General features: G+C 45.9%; 1 protein-coding gene across 3 annotated transcripts in view; it reads right to left on the bottom strand.

Annotated features, from left to right (window-relative positions):
• Tanc1 (tetratricopeptide repeat, ankyrin repeat and coiled-coil containing 1) overlaps positions 1-17,541 on the bottom strand; it is a 220,734-nt gene that overhangs the window by 75,059 nt on the left and 128,134 nt on the right. For all 3 annotated transcript variants that reach the window (XM_041631414.1, XM_041631416.1, XM_041631415.1), the window contains one exon: positions 10,033-10,137. In XM_041631414.1, the coding sequence (XP_041487348.1) occupies positions 10,033-10,137 (105 nt within the window). The remainder of the gene's footprint in view (positions 1-10,032; positions 10,138-17,541) is intronic.

Below are 17,541 nucleotides of genomic sequence, written 5' to 3'. Positions count from 1 at the left end.
GAGATGAAAATGGGGAGGTAAATAAGGGGTGAGGGGGGCAGATCTCAGCAGCTTTTCTACTCCACACCCCTCTTTCTTTTTTAAACAATCACCACACCACTGCGCCACTGTGACTATGTCCCAGCCCCAGAAAGTCTAACTTCTGGTTCAACCAGAAACACTCTAGGCAAAGGGCCAGGAACTCCGCCCAGTTGGCAGCCGGTATAGAGGCTCAAAGCACCCATACACGCAGGCTCGACTGCTACATTTACCCTGTTGACATACACAGCCTACGGCTCACTCGTTTGAAAGTTCTCGATCCTGGGTAGGACCTGTATACTGAAGAGGGACATTACTGTTCCACAGCTCAGTCATTGCTACCTCTACACTGAGCCTGCAGATAGCTACCCCACGTTCTTGCGCAAAGGGTGTGTGTGGGGTGGTGGTGGTGGGGGGGGGGGGCTGGAAACAGTCAGGACAGGCACAGCAATGAATGCCCGTAATCCCAGCACTTAAGCTGAGGAAGAACTGGTGTGGGTTTGAGACTGGCCTGGGCTACACGGTAAGTGCAGCACAGACAACGTACACAAGATATTTGTCTCAAAAGACGAAAAACGAAACTCCAACCTCCTAACAAAACTAGTCCTTCAAGTCTCCATGTTCAAATGAGCTGGGAAACTATGGCGATTCCAAGCTGAATGGCTGAGCTGAAGAGAGACACCACAACTCACAATAAGCTGTTCCCTGCACTGCTCAACCGGGACGTGGCTAGTACCAAAGTTTAAAACCCTACTGAGGATGAAGAGACACACATTCTTAATTTCATTTTGCATTCATCAAGTCGCTAAAACGGCATTTCCTCCTGAGGCTGTTGTTTTTTGAGGGGAGAGAGGGGCTATCTTTTCTTTGAATGTCACCTTAGTGACCACTGAACTCCTTCATATCCACTATGTTTGCTTTCCCCGGTTCACAACATCTTATTTAACTGATCTTTCCCTCTGGCAGAAGGACTCCTGTGTGAAGAACAGCAGTGTCCTTCTGGGAGAGGAGGTGTCTGCCAGCCCACAGAGCGCTGCTGTACTAGGACAGAAGTTCACGATGCTAAGATTAGGATTCTCCTGGAAGCCGCTTTGTGCCCCAAAGTGATCCAAACTGGATTCTACTGGGCCTCTCAGGATAGTCTGCTCTCCTTCTGATACTTAATATTAATTCCTTCATCAATAATGGGGATACCTTAATCAATATCTGTGGAATAAGGACTGGGATGGGGGGGACCCTCATTCCAGCTCACATCTCACAGATTTAAATATCAGAATTTATGATGTACGGATCTGGAACTGAGAGAACAACTGGCCTTGTGTAAACCCACTAAACCAATGGGCAGGGATGTTCTAATCAGTAACAATCCCCCCCATGGAATCCTCGGTATGGAAACACTGTGGAACGTTAGCCCGTGCACAAAGTTAAAAGGAAGTTCACAGATCTTGTCCCACCTGCCTCTTTTAGCTGTCTGCACGCAGGGCACTGCGTTTGAGGCCCGAACATCAAAGAGCTGTCCATCCGCTGCCGTGGCGGCCATCGCTTCAATCACCGTGCCCTTCCCAGCCCTCTTCCCACCTCTGCTGCCATTTCAGAAGCCAGACGAAGCCCTCTGTGCTACAGCTAAAGAGAGCTCTTCTGGTAATGAACCTCTCTCAGAACTTCAATTTCCTGATCACTGAAGTGGCCATACGCACATCCTGCAGGTCGTGAGCCTCAAAACCAGCACACGTGAGGAAAGCCTCCTAAACCACAAGCTGGTTGGCACCCCCTGGCCTGCACACCAAGGCTGCACTCCTCCACTACATTCCGCTCTCCGGTTTTACCCGTTCACATGCAACTCCAAGCGTGCGTACATCTCTCTTCCCCCAAAAATGAACTGGTTATCATTTTCTGGCCCGGGTAGCTTCTTCTAGACTCACTATGAAAAGCTCTCTCCTTTGCTGTTTATGCCAAGGGGTCTCACTCAGGCCCATGTGCACGGCTCCACTTCCCACTCCAACTCCTCTGCTCCTTAAAGCCAGGCGCTGTTAGATGCTTGTTGTAGGGTCTGCCGGCTTCATCCCTAATGGTATCTTCTCCCTCTTCTTTTGGGTAATCCGGCTATGGTCTGTCAATCTCCTCTGTCTTTTAAAAGAACCAGCCCTCTGTCATCTCAGTGAGTCTTGGACTTGCCTTTCGGGCTGCTGTTGCATTGATTTCGGCCCTGATTCCTATTATTCCTTCCTGTATGCTGGTCTGGGGTTTTTTATTTGTTCCTGTTTTTCTAAACTTTTGAGGTCCGTTATTAAGTTACATATTTAAGTCCTTTCTGATTTGGGGATCTTTTAAGGTCCTCAGTGATCATTCCATAGAGGAGTGTGCCCCACCCACTACCGCCCGTCTTCCTTGTCCTCAGCAGTACCCGGGGTACTTGGACAACTCTTAAACACTCACTAGCTAAACGACCTTAAACAGCTGAAGGACACTACGTTCCCAAGATGTTTGTTAAACAACTGTGTTGAGAGAGATGGGCCCTGGAGCAGACATCACACCTCTTTTCATAATCTTAGCCACTTCCTACCATGGCCTGCATCCGGACTTCTAGTCCTCTCTGACTACTGCTATGGGTTTCTATTTGCTTCTTGTTTGTTTTGAGACAGGGTTTCTCTGTGCAGCCCTGGCTGTCTTGGAACGCAATCTGTAGACCAGGTTGGCCTCACACTCAAGAGATCTGTCTCCCGAGTGCTGGGACTAAAAGCATGTGCCATAATGCCCAGTTACAATTTCAATTTCCTTCTGGTTCATTCTCCTGAGCCATCACAATCCCCTCCTTATTTCCCAAAACCACTATGTTGTAAACAGGGCGCCCATCTGCCAAGCTGGTGTTTCTAGGCCGTAACATTTAAAATACACCTGCATACGAGCTAACTTTAAACTATTCAACTCATTAGCCTCTATGTTTTACTCATATACTCCCACGTTCAGTCTGATGAGGCATGTTTCGGGGTTTTGGGGTTTGTCAGTGCTGGGGACTGAACCCAGAATGTCAAACTCAACTGTGCCGCTGAGCTACAGCCCCAGCCCCCATCCTGGGATGTAGTCTTGTAGACCCATAGAACTATAACCTAAGAAACAGAGGACCCTTTTCAGTTAACCGTGACTATTCTCTCACACCTCACCAATGCCTGACAAACAGCAATTTCTTAAAGGTAAATTCCAGCGCTGACTTTAATGTGTACCAATTAACTTTCTGTACTCTGGTCCTGTAAAATCCAATGATCTGTTTTATGGGTTTTGTTCTGTTTTGTGCTGGAGAATTAACCCAAGGCCACTATGCATATTAAATGGGCTGGCACTCTACCAGCAAGCTACCCCAAAGTCTGCTCATGCTTTAAAGGGATCATTTACCCGAGTAAGATTTTGTAATATCACGAATTGGGGCAACTGGGAAAATGCTGGTTTTGCAAATCTTAAAAACGTTGGCACATTTTATTACACAATATCAAGCTATCATAATCATCAGTAGTACATGAGATCTTAACGGAAAAATCCCGAGAAGCTACCAAGCTCAATGTGACAGGTTCAAGTTTCCCAAAAATGTAACTTTTACTTTCCTTTAAAAGGCCAGGTTCGCCGGGCGATGGTGGCGCACGCCTTTAATCCCAGCACTCGGGAGGGAGAGGCAGGCGGATCTCTGTGAGTTCGAGACCAGCCTGGTCTACACAGCTAGTTCCAGGACAGGCTCCAAAGCCACAGAGAAACCCTGTCTCGAAAAACAAAAAAAAAAAACAAAAAATAAAAAAAATAAAAGGCCAGGTTCTAGCATCGATGACAAGTCCTATGAGGTGCCTTTCTGTCGTTCTGTTTGTTTAACTGAAGCGACAGGCTCGTTTCATGCTCGCTTCATCCCTTCGCAAGAAAACGTGATAAATGCTCAACTGTGAACAATCACAGTTTGCCAATAATCATCTCAAATAACTGTTATGTTTCATTTGAAAAGCTGCTGGTCTAGCTTGCAATTCAAATCAGAGCAAAAGGCTTTACCTGAAGACCTCTATCAGACAGCAGCACGCAGGAGAGAGGCGTCAGGCAGGCTTCCTACCTTCCCACTCAGAATACTAAAAAGAGAGGCATTCAAGGGTCAGGATTTAATAACACTAATTACTTTCAGTGTCTTATCAGGGGAATGCTTGAGTGAATTTTCAGTCCTGGTGCAAGCGTGCAGCAGTGCAGGGTATCAGGATGCTGGAGAGGCACTGCCCTGCTCTGAAGAGCTTCCAATGTCGCTCAGTGTTTTAGTTTTCTTTCTGTTGCTGGGATGCAACACTCCGACCAAAAGCAACTTAGGGGTGCAAAGGGTTTATGTCGTCTTTCAGGTTCCAGCCCATCACGGGGGCGGGGAGAGCCAGGACAGAAACATGAAGCATAAACTACGGGGCAACACTGCTCATTCACTTGTGCAGGCTCAGGCTCATCTAACTTTCTTACACAGAGCCCAGCCTACCTGCTCAGGGATGGATGCCCCCCACAGTGGGCTAGGCTCTCCTACATCAGTGAACCATTAAGACAGTTCTCCACAGCGAGACCCACAGGCCAATCGGATCGGGGCAGCTCCTCAATTGAGACTTACTTGTTTGGTGACTCTAAGCTGTGTCAAGTTGGCAATAAAAGATAGCTGGAAAGACAGACAGACAGACACACACACACACACACACACACACACAGGAGACACACGAAAGTAAGAGGCAGCCTTCTTAGGAAGAAGGATTTTATAGAAGAAGATGGGCTAAAAAAAAAGGATAGCAAAATGAAAATGACTAAAAATTTATTATATACATATGTAAAAATGTCAAGGAGTAAGTATCTACTTTAAAAATAAAAAAAAAAATTTGACCTAATACATACAGACAGATGCACCTTAGGTCCATAACCCACATTTTGAGACTCTGTATGAAGAAGTCTACAATTATGTTCATGTTCAGGGAAAGCCTTTTACTTAGAAATAAAAAAAAAAAACTACAGCCACCCCCCCATGCCCCTTCATTTGCTCAAATTCCTGAAAGTAAAAGGTAACTATCCTCATCAATTCTTTCTTCATTACCTTTAACTTCCTTCCTTCATTCACCTCTGCTACTCTCCCCAAATGGCCCCATTAACTGCATTTATGTTGAACTTTTTGATGATACACCTCTTCTTTTATTGACCTTGCAAACTCTGTCCTGTACGGCAGAAAGTGGCAACTGCCAGGAGAGACACAGGAAGAAAACCCGTGCCTTCTCCTGCTCCCCGCCCCCCCTCCGCTGCATCTTCTACCTGGTTCAGCATCTTAAACTCCTGAAGCTGCTCAGCAGTCTCATCTCAGAACAGAGCCATTCTTCCCCTTGGTCTAACTTGCTTCATTTTGCTTCTAGGACAAGGAATACCTGGTTTAACCCGAGCTCTTTCTTGAGTTTCAGCTCTCAGCTGGATACTTCTGCTTATTAGCTTTTCTGTCACCTCCAAGAGACAGCCTCCCTAAAACGTATCGCATCAAAGGGCTGGGTCTCTTCTCCCACAGTGGTCACCTCACAGGTTAAGGGTCATCATCTCTTTCTCCCAGGCCCCTGAGCTCTGAAACTCCTCTGGCCCTCTTTCCCAACCCTGCTCTAGAGACTGTATTTATTCACCTCGCTATGGAAACCATTTTCTCACCGTTCTCCCTAGCACTAGCCTCTACCTGCTCCCACCATCTGCTCCGCTGCCAGGTGCTTTGGCTGGAATGTTAAGTCTCCTTTCCAATTTCTATGTGAAAACCCAACCCCCAGTGTGATAGTGTTAGACGATGGGGCCTTTGGAAGGTGATCAGGGAACAGGGACTGTAGAGCCCTCATGATGAGACTCATGTCATTCAGGAAAGAAGGATCCTGTGACCTCTTTCGAAAGGAAGAGGTCATAGCAAAAACATGGCTACCTAAGAGCGAGGAAGCAACCCTCCTCAGATAAGACATCTGCAAGCCCCCTTGATTATTTTTTACCTTCCCGAGCTCAAAAAACTGTACGGAAAAACAATCTATTTCTGCTGTTTATAAACTACCTGGTTTGTATTATTTTTGACACTGCAGCCTAGCTGGACTACCAGTTGAATCATAATGCACGGTGCATCAATTAAGCCTTTCCCGTGCTCAGCATCTCTGCCTTCATCACGGTTTGTATTCATCCCCATTCCCACTCTGAATTAATCAGTCGCATCACACACAGGTCTTTAATCCCCTACTAGACACTAAAGCTCAGTGAAGAGAGGACCCCCATACATACTTGATAACTCATCTCAAACAGCACCTAGCACGGGGCATTCACAGCTTATGAAATATTTATTTACTGAAGAAGCAAAAGGAAGAGCTCCTCAACGGCCATTCTCCCTTCCTTTGGACACGTATTAGGCGTGTCCACTTCGACACGCCAACAAAATCTCAACCAGCCATTAGAAGATGCATGGCCATCTGAGAAGACAGAAAATTAAAGACAAAGCAGGCTTGGGGTTAACGTTCAGAACAGGCAGGAGAATACAAACGGGAAATAGTGACATTTTATTTCTAAAACTGGGTAGGGAATAGACACATGCCATTATTCTTTAGATTTCCTTTCTTCTCTACATCATTTTGAATGTATGCAAAAGTAATTAAAGAAATAAAGGAGCCAATAAAATATTTCCATTCATGTTCGTCGAAGAAGATACCCTCTGCCCAGCAGGGTAGTTTTTTTGCTTAATGAAGCTGCTGCTTCATGCATGCTATTTTACTCTTGTTTTGTCTTAGTTTTCAAAACAAATGGCCTGCTGCAATAAAGGTCTTTCTCTTTAGCTCATGCTGGCCTACAACTCACTATGTAGAACAGACTGGCCTTAAACATGTGCCTCTCCTCCTCCCTCAGAGTGCTGAAATCACAACCATGTCCTAACCACACCATCCAGTATGTGCATTACTTTTCCTTGCAAACCAACCTGCTAGGGGGAGGAAAAGTTTCATCATATGCTGAGATTGATCTTCACTGAGCAATGACTCAGTAGATCAAGAAGTTTCCCACCCCTCCCTATCCCAGCATGCTTTGCTAATGATACAGTACGGCAAACCTAAACATGGTTGTTCCCAATTCAAACAAATAAAGTTATTTATTGCAATTTAACCATTCTCTGAAGGTAGAGGCACTGTTTAAGAGGAAATTCACCAAGTTAATGCCAGGATGCTGATTTTTACGAAGGGCCTGTTCTATGTGGTGCCCAGGTTGAGAGGATCGCTTGGCAGAGGGAAAAGGGGAGAGAGAATTTGCTTTGTTTTCTTGATTCATTAAGTCTGTTTTTGCCAGTGTATAAAATTCATGTTTCGAACATATTTCAAAATACTAATAAGTATAGTATGTCTTCTTATAGATGTTTACAGGTTTGTGTAAACTTGAAAAATGAACTCTTTGCTTATTAAAAAAGAAAACTGTTCAACTGGTTGAACCTACTACCCAGATGACTAAGTTAATAAACAAATTGTATGTGCCCACTGGTTCTATTTTATTTTGATTTACATTCCAAACAAGTGAGCAAAGAACCAAGAATTAATGGGGTTATGTGGTCACCAAAACAAGGCAGCCTAGGAGAGGCTAGCTCAAACCTTTGGAATAAATGGACACTGTACAAGTCTACGAGAAATTTCAAAGGCATCTCAGGAGGCGCTGTGCTCAGACTCTTAGGCTATGGAATACTGCCATGTGACTACTGACTGCAGCTGGAGGGTCACAGGGACATAAATACAACTGCCCAAAGGAAGCATGAGAGCAAGAACGTGAGACTTTCCAATGGAACTTGAGTCACGGCGCTGATACTAAACTCTGGAAATCAGAGCTTGCCCATCATGAGAAGCTTGGCTTATTACTCAGCTTAGTTGGCTCTACTTAGCATAAGCTTTAGGTTCAATGATCTAGACATAACACTTACACTTTGATATGGCTGTCTTAATTAACTCCATTGAAACTTAAAAGATTCCATAAAGATTACAAAACACACCACCCTTTGCTAATTGTCAGATTCAATTCTGTCATACAACTGCCTCATCGCCAGGCAACAGAGTAACTGCCGGAACTTATGCCACAGCATGGTTATTCTGAAGTATGACCGGGTACCTAGAAATATGAACCATACCCCCATCTCACACCTACAAAAGCGAACACATCTTATTTCTTAGAATTAGCCCATTGTAATTAATGTCTCAGGTCCTTCATTTACAATCTATGCAGGCTGTGATGTTGGTCCTAATGTGGTCTGATGCAGCTGAATCAGAGAGCTAGGATCTTAGGAATAAGCACACGTGCAACTTCTGGCCATTCTAGCAAGACCAATGGCTACTCTTGAGTTTAGCTTGGCCCATGGTCAAGTATGCCCTTGCCAGGAAAGATGTCCAAATCTGCCTCAAGCCAAAGGAGAAAACTTGACAATGAGAATTACATGTCCCCTCTTTTCTTAGTCCAACAATAATCCTAAGTCTGTGCCCCTGTCTCACATAAGAATAACCCAGCACAGAACGCCATGAATCCCCATGTTATCCAGCCAGGACTATGAGGATTTTGGTATCTGGAGATCAGGGTGGGGGAATTAATCTGAATGGAGCAGAGAGCTGGTAAATTTGATTACCAGTATTCACCTTCAAAAGAGTATTCTTCTTTCCTCTTCGACACATAGAAGAAAAATGAAGGGGATAAAAAAGGGGCTCCCACCATATGTCACACTCCATTTAGTCCAAAGCAGGACCCAAAAATGGCAGTGCTGGTGACAAGTCCTAAACAGAAGGATTTTATTGAGTAAACAGAGGCTTGAAGGAGGGTTTCTGCTTACCAGATCCTCCTTTATTAGCCCAAAGGGGCAAAGGCTTCTAATTCCCAGTCAACTGAACATCCAGTAGCAACTCAAAGACCCCACCCTGCTACTGTGATATAAAATCTGCCTATCATTTTGCTCTTCTCTCTGCTCCCCACCCAGATATAGTAGCCTGGGCAGTCTGCTCCCCAATAAACCTTTCTACCCAGGAAGAGGTCAGTTCGGTGGTTTCACAGAGCCCTCATTTACAGTCTCTTATCAGTTGACGGCTCTCTAACCTACCTGGTCACTACCACGAATTCACACCTATACACACACAGCCTTGCCCTCCTCACAATCACCAATGTGAGCCCCTTCTACTACACAAATGGTACTCCACAGTGGAAATCTGGATGAGGCTCTTCCTCTCCATGGTGAGCATCTTCCAGTGCTAGAAGCTATGAGAAGCTTCGGTTCACAGAGGACAAAGCGGGCTTGTACCATTCAGTCTTACTCTCTGTCTTCTGCAGGGAAGCGGACTATACGTTCAGAATGTTTTGTGGGCAAATGGAATCCCAGGAAAGAACACGTAAATTCTTGAGTTGATTAAAAATAAGCAAACTATTAATGCATTTACTAAAAGCTACAGGCACATAGCATATGCTATACTTACATTTTGAATTATAAGTGGTTGTAGGGACGTGATACAAATGACTTTATGGCAAAAAAAAAACTGGCTTCAATCAGTTTGGATTTTTTTTTTTTTTGGTCCCCCTCTAAAGAAAATCACAGATGTTTAACTTTTTAAGCTTCCCAAAGTCACCACGGGCTCTTAAACTATCTAATGGAAGTCTCAGATTCTCAGCCAAAACCTGCTCTTGAATATTCTGAAGGGGTAATGTGTTTATATAAAAACCAAAGTCAACTGGCTGGCTTTTCACACCTCCCAAAGACAGGAAGGTCAGAATTCAGACAACACAAGACCCAACCCTTAAGCAATGCAAATACACCCAACTCAACTATTCCTGCCCCTTGTCTACAATCTCAAGAATTCACAGTAGCCAAACTAATCTCTGTCAACTGCCCAAAGGGAAAAAAACCTCCCAGAAACATTTAGTTCAGTGAAGCGTTCTTGCGAGGGAACTCGGGTTTCCCTCAGAAACGGAGAATGTGACTATGCAGTCTTTAGGGAAAGGTTATGGAAAACATCATCTTACCGTTGTCACCGGGCTCTGAGGGCTTGGACCCTTCTCTGAATGGGACCATAACTGTATCTCCAGGCACCCTGGGGCTCTCCACATACTTGGGCTTCCTGACGGGACCTGCAGTGGGAAAGACCCAGAGTATAGCTAAGTTTTTCCAGGTGCAAACAGAGCTTCGGAACATGCAGTTTGTGTCTTTACCAGGACGCAACCACGCCTAAAGGAAGGCTGACCCTTCCCTCCCCTGAACACACACACACACACACACACACACGTACACACACACACGTACACACACACAAGAATGTCCAGGCTGATCTGCCAGGGTGAGCTCCACTTGGAGAACGCAAACGCTGACGGAAAGAAACCAAAGCTGCTCCCCTCGGCTGCAATTCCACAGCTGTTTTTTCTGTGTGTCACACAGGTGACTTTGACATGTTCAGACCTAGACAGCAGTAGGAAACCATTTTCCTCTCACTGGGATATGGATGGCCTGGTTCCTTGGCATCTCTAAGTCAAGAGTTGGTGAATTACAAACAGCTGGCCTCTGGTATCAACACGCTGAGCAGCCACCAAACGTAGGCCTCTCATCAGGCTGACGATGCGCAGTAACTGCATGGCTGCTTCCCTGGCAGCTGCGGCAGCTGCCCTCAGGTGGGTGTGGCCAACAGTCTGCCCGAATTTGGGGACACAAGATACAGAGAGTTCTATTTCCCTCCCCCAACCACAACTTATCAGGAAAATCTGGAATTTTCAGTTTATTTTTGAGTCAGGGTTTCGCTATGTCACTCGGGCTGACCTAGAACTGACATCCATCCTTCTGGCCTCTTCCTCTGGCCGTGATCACAGGCAGGTACCACCATACCCCTGGGATTCTTTATAATTTTACCATTTTGTTCCTTTTGTTTTGTTTTTTCCTCCTGAGAAAGCTCTTAAAGAGACTGAATGGAACCTTCATTCCCTGCTGCTGGGGACAAAGGTGCAGTCACTGTTGGAAAACAATCCAGCAGCTGCTCAAAGAGGTCAGCAGAGCTGCCACGTGGTCCAGCAGCCCTCCACACCCGCCCTAATGTGTCCACACAGAAACCAGTGTACGGTGTTATTCCCAAAGGGCCATCAGCCGAGGAAGCGGAAAACCCAGGAAATGGGAGAAGAGAAGGGACGGAGCAGACAAGAATAGACTTTAAAAGATACCATGCCACACGACAGAAGCCAGTCGTAATGTGTAACTTCCAGTATAGGGGAAACCAAAGATTTGAATGGTTGCCAGGGTTGAAGATAGGCGGGCTTGTAGAGGATTCTTTGGAGAATAACAAATTTCTAATATTAGACTTGCACAATCCTTCATAACTCCTTGGGAGCATACTAAAAACTAAAGCATTGTACATGTTTGGATAGGTGAATTGCTTGGTCTATGAACTAGACCTGTAGTGACTTGAGAAGCTAAAAGAATGCCTCTTTATACCTTCAAAAGATCACCTTCCATCTTGGTCCCGAATCACCTGTTAGACCTTCTGCAGTCGGCACACAGTCACAGAGAAAGGCAGGAGGGGAGAGGGTGGACAGTGTTCCAGACAGGCTACAACACCTGGCCTCTCACCCTCCTGAGCCACTACCCTGACCAGGCTTGTGCCCCACAGCAAGCAAGTTGATCTAGGCAGACTGTGAACATCCTCCTGTCTCTACATCTAATATGTCCGAAAGAACGTGTTCAAAGCATGGCTTACGGTGAGAGATGCTGCCATCTAAAGGTTGGACTGTGAAAGCATCTACGTGACTTGAAAAAAAATAATCCGATTCCCAGCGGGTGGTAATGACTGCATCTTAAACAGGCCGTGCTATTAAAGAAGCCTCTTTTCAGAAAAGGATGCTGTTTCAAACTTTAGAAAACATGATTACAAATGACTAATGAAGTATTTAAGTGCATGGCTGTTTTAATAATTTACTTAACTGTCAGAATTTTTTAATGTCAAAAACCATTACAGGAATGGGGAAATACGTTCACAGTCTAAGTGGGGGCAGTGGCCTATACAACAGCACCCAGATTTTATCTAATGCATCTATACATCCACATTTAAGATACGTAAAATACATGAGAGGGAAAACAGAAAGGTTAAGTATTTGTCAGAAAGAACAGGGACAGCAAGGTGGTTGGAACAGGAGAAAGAAACAGAACATGAAAGCTGAGAAATACACAGGCTTTCCATTGTCCCAGCTCCCTACCACAAAGCAGAGCCCTGGCATCTTGTCTCTTAATAGTTTATGGACAGAGGCAGCAAAGCCCTTTATTGTAACTGACGATGTGGAGCTGTTACAGCCTCAGCCTTACTCACTGCTCCAGATACATCTGACCCTCTCACCAGAACTCAGAGTTAACAGCAGCAAATCCAGGGATCTAGTTCCAAAGTACTTACCCAACATCCCCTCAAAACCACCCTCTCAACAGTCTGGTGCTTTTGTAAGATGTGGATTATTTCACAGGGATAGAAAGAGGGATTGTGAATGGTAGGAACAAGGAGTCTTGTGTCACACAGCCTCCAGAAGACAACCACGCCCACCCATCTAAACCATCTGCAATGAATGGGGGCCTGGAGCAGCAGCTGTGACATCTTAACTACTCCAGAAGCTAAGCCAGCCGGGTAGCAGGTTCAAAGCCAATCCAGGTGACAGAGAAACTTCCTGGACAGCCTGGTTAACTGAGTGAGACTGTCTGAACACACAGTAACGAGAGCTCCAGGGAAACAGTTGACTCGGAGAGCAATGTCTACCACACACACAGCCCTAGGTTCAATCCCGCCTTAGAAGTCTCTCTTACAAGTTCACAATTGCCAACCTGGAGGGGTTGGGATGTTAAGAGCAGACTCTTTGAACAAAACTGTACAAATCTAGGTTCAATCACTATACCCCTCCTTCCTGTTCTCCCCTTTATTCCGATCTCAGTGTGTCCCAGAGTTAAGAGACAAACAAGCAAAGCTCTTACAATGGGGGCAAAATCCATGAGGACACAAACCAGGGCCACATGGTTCTCAGGCATAAACACCAATCCAGTAAAGTAAATGAGACCCTGTACCTCCCGCCATGGTCATCCAAGCTAAGCACACTTCCAAGAATTCACTAATTCAGCCCTAGAAACCTGGGAACAAAAGCACGATGTCACCACTTTTAGGCCAGGAAACTGAGGCTCAAGTAAACCCAATGGTTAGCTCCAAACATACAGGAATTCACAGAGCCATGTGCACAGTAAACCCAATGGTTAGCTCCAAACAGAGGAATTCACAGAGCCGTGTGCACAGTACCGCAGCCCAGCGATTGAGCCACCACGAGGAATTCTAGATTAGGCCTTCAGCTCTCAACAGGGCCGGAGCACTGGAATGAACCCATGCAGGTAGCAAAGCTTTTATTCATCCCGCGTGTCTCTGATCTCCCCTAACTTTTACTGGCAGCAGAGATATTAAAGTGGATATAAACAACTGTTCTCCAGCATGACCCTTTTATTTAAATTGCTTTTCACGAACAGCTGAACCGCGGATGCTGTAAAACAAGATACATTTATAGGCGGAGAGGTTTTATTCCTGCCCCGATGGATCGTTAGAGAATTCGCGCACGCTTTCCACCAAGCAAAGCAGATGAAGACTCATTCGCCTCCTCTCCCTCGGCAGCTCCATTAAAGTCGCAGTAAAGGGACCAAGCAGGGAGAGCTGGGGAAAGGAGGCACCCACAGGTGGAAAAGCAAACTTCTGAAACAGGGACGAGGACTCCCAGGGAGCAGAGGACCAAGCAGAACAGCTAAGGGTCACGGAGCCTCAGAGTCAGTCCAGTCAGAGAACAGGGGCCAGCGAGGGCAACCCTGCAGGGTGGAATAAGAGTTAGGCCTCTTCCCAAGCCAGGACTATTCCCTCCTTGATTCTGGCACCTGAGTTTATTTCTCCAGGAAGGATGGATTCAAAGCCCCTGAGAACGGGAGGGTTAAAATGAAAAAGTAGGGTTAATGGTGTTATGTGTCCACTGAGAGGCTCAAGAGACAGACATTCCCTACCCTCTACGCGACTGTGGGACGCGACTGTGGGAAGACTGACAGCCACACTTGTACACACAGCAGGGTAGGATGCAGAGGGGACCTCTCTGGGGAAGCTCAGACCTACCAAGAACCACAGCTGGCAAATCGCTGGTCAGGACATTGTGGCACAGCCAGGCCTCCCATACAACTTTCAACAGTGCTTCAGTACGTTCTAGTCATGCACAGAGTCGGGGATCCCCAGACGGACCCTATCAACGAAAGGCTACCCACTTGACTGTAACAGTGTTATTTATAAAAGAACTAAGGAAGGCGGGAGGAACACCCCCGAGAGAAAAACAGCATTGCATCCAACAACAAGGGTGCACAGTGATGAGGAACATTCAGTCTGGGGTGCGTCAGCCAAGCAGGCTGCAGCTGCAACGGAGGACAACCGAGGCCACACCAGTGACATCACCCTCCTGGTCTTCCTCCTGAATGACCACCTACTAAACCACAGTGACAATGACCTCAGCACCATCCATGCTAAAAGTCACTCTGTATACAGCAGTCACGTAACTTACGGATTCAGGTCAAGACTGAAAAGTCCAATCCCTCAAGCCCCCTCACTCATGGGAAATTACTGCCTAACTTTTGCTTAAAACAAAACACTACGCATCCCCCAGGCACTGACTACTTGAAAGCAAAACAACTTCCCTCCTTATACAAAGAAGAGCAGAAGACTGGAAAGTAGCTGTCCAAAGAGAATGACACTTCTGGGTTTCAAAGCGAGAGGTCTGAAAATAAGACTCGGTTCTGAGTGTGAGCCAATGTTTCCTTGGCCAGATGCCTCGTCCTGGACACTCCTGAGTGTTGGTCCCTGGTGGCCAAGTAGCTGTCCCACCTTTAGTGGGGTGGTCTTGCTACATTGTGGTCAGAGGTATCAGCTAGGATCTCAGACCATGCTTCAGTAGCAAAAGGGAGGCCTATAAAGACTACCAGTGACCTCCCCTTCTTGTAGGTTAGTGGAGGTCCTATGGCTATATCCTAGCCAGGTCCAGACTAAGAAACTCTCTCTCTCTCTCTCTCTCTCTCTCTCTCTCTCTCTCTCTCTCACACACACACACACACACACACACAAGACAGGGTCACAGCTGTCTCAGGCTAGCCCACACTACACAATTTACCCAGGCTGACCTCAAGCACACAATCCTCTAGCCTGTGCCTATCAAGTGCTGAGATTACAGTTATCTGTACAACATCTGGAGAGTGGGCTTTCCTTGATCATATATTAAACTCATTCTGTATGCCGTTCACTGTTTATTTATCTAGCTGCTTGTTTATTTTGGGTTTTATTTATTTATTTTGGATTTAGTTATTTATTTAGTATTTTCAGGACAGGCCTTCTCTGTGTAGGGCTGTCCTGGAACTCACTTTATAGACCAGACATGGGTCTGCCTCTTCCTCCTGAGTGCAAGGATTCAAGGTGTGGGCCACCACTCCCAGGCAAGGCTTCTGTCTTTCTCTTTCCCTATTCCAATCCAGTTTCCCCAGCTCTATATGTACCATGTGATAAGGGAAAGGGCTCTCAGTCATAAAGGACCCTTAAAATCCGAGGGCACAAACATAAACACGTCAGACAGAGGCTACAGTCACAGGTCATAAAGCTGCAGATACCAAGCAGCCGGAGCACCACAGCTGCTGTCATCTTCTGTAGTCACAGGGAAGGAACTGGAAGATATGGGTGCAAGCCACCGCAGTCGCTCTATTCCGCCACTGGAAGGCACGGCCTTCTCCCCAGTCTAGTACTCTGCCTTGGCTTAAGTCTCCAAATCCAGTTTTCCCAGCGGCCAGCTTTCCTGCTCTTTCTGACATGTTCATCACACAGCTATTCTGCTGCTTAGAAATGGCCATATAAGGAATGTTTTTAAAGAGGATGATAGAAATAACCCAAGCTGGGCTTTATCTCCGGGCAGTGAAAAGGGGAGGGTGGAGGTTACTTCTCATCTCAGAGTGTTTCAACTAAAAATAACTCTCTCTCTTTCTTTCTCTCTCTCTTTCTGTGTGTGTGTGTGCATGTGCACATGTGTGTTTATGTATGTGTATGTCTGTGTCTCCCTGCGTGTATGTATGCATGCCTTTGTGTGTGTGTTTACAATATCTGGCTCGAAGCACACCTGAGGCTCCCCACTGCATTTAAGCCAGAGCAGTGGTGCTGTCCACAGACACAGCCCCGAAGAACCAGAGACAACATCTCGGGAGGACGCATTCTGAGGAAAGGCAAAGCCAAATAATTAAAGATACCTAACTTTCAAAAAATATCTGTTGGGGGCTAAGGGTGTTATAGAGACATCTCAGAAGTTAAGAACATGTGTTGCTCCTACAGAGGACCCAAGTTCAGTTCCCACCACCATACTGGGCAGGTCACAATTGCCTACAACTATAGCTCCTGAGGGATTTAATGCTGCTGGCTTCTGAGAAGAATACACAGACACACACACACACGCACACAGGTTGGGGGATCTTTAAAACATGTCTTTTGAGTGCAGACAGATTTGATGGGCAATTTTTCCACCTGATTCATGTAACAAGCCACAGTCTAAACACAAGCACATAAAAATACTGTATGAAGTTACTTTCAAAGCCAGGCAGTGGTGGCGCATGCCTTTAATCCCAGAACTCAGGAGGCAGAGGGATCTTTGAGTTCTAGACCAGTCTGGACTACAGAGTGAGTTACAGGACAGCCAGGGATACAGAGAGAAACCCCATCTTGGGGAATAGGGATGGGGTGGGGAGGAATTACTTTCAAGTCATGTATGTATGGTTTATATAAATTTTCATATAATTTATATAAATATAAAATTTATGCTTAGGCTTAGATCCCATCCCTATGAAATACTATAAATACTATAAATACTCCAAACACTAAAATCTTCCAACTTCAAGGCTTTTCAGATTAGGTGTGGTCAACTGGTGTGAACCATTTATAAATAAACTTGACAGCTACTAACATTAGCTTCGTGAAGGGCCTGACCAACGAGCTGCTTCCTTCCTGGAAAGGTCATTTCCCAGTTTCTGGAGGAGACAGGGAAACAGCCAGTGAGGGGGGTGGCTCTTTTATTCCCACAGCAAGAGATGATGGCTCCATTGTTTGAAGTAGCTGAACACAAAAGGTTAGAAGCAGGACCCTTGGAACCTTCTTTCCACGTGGGTTCTGGGAACTAAATTCCTAAGCATGGTCTCCTGTACTTGCCAGACAACACATTCTTGGCTGCGCCCCACAAGAGCAGTTCTGAGGTACCCATCCACAGAAACTTTCAAACCCACTGGTTTAGTCTAACCAGAATGCCTATCTGAGACCTTGCCCGCTTCCTAAGGAAGCTTACCTCAAACTGAAGGACAAGACAGACAGCTGTGGTGGCACAGGGCTGTCATTAGGGGAAGCAGAGGCATCAGAAGCGGAAGAGGCACCTGCTGAGCTGCACCCGAAGGTGAGGTGGATGGTAGCACTCTGGAGAATTCTGGGGGAA

Source organism: Microtus oregoni, unplaced genomic scaffold (assembly GCF_018167655.1).
Source record: "Microtus oregoni isolate MIOR12 unplaced genomic scaffold, Mior012 000037F_ref0000500, whole genome shotgun sequence".
Classification (NCBI taxonomy): Eukaryota; Metazoa; Chordata; class Mammalia; order Rodentia; family Cricetidae; genus Microtus; species Microtus oregoni.
Note: the sequence above shows the minus strand (reverse complement) of the source record. Positions and strands in the feature narration are given on the sequence as shown.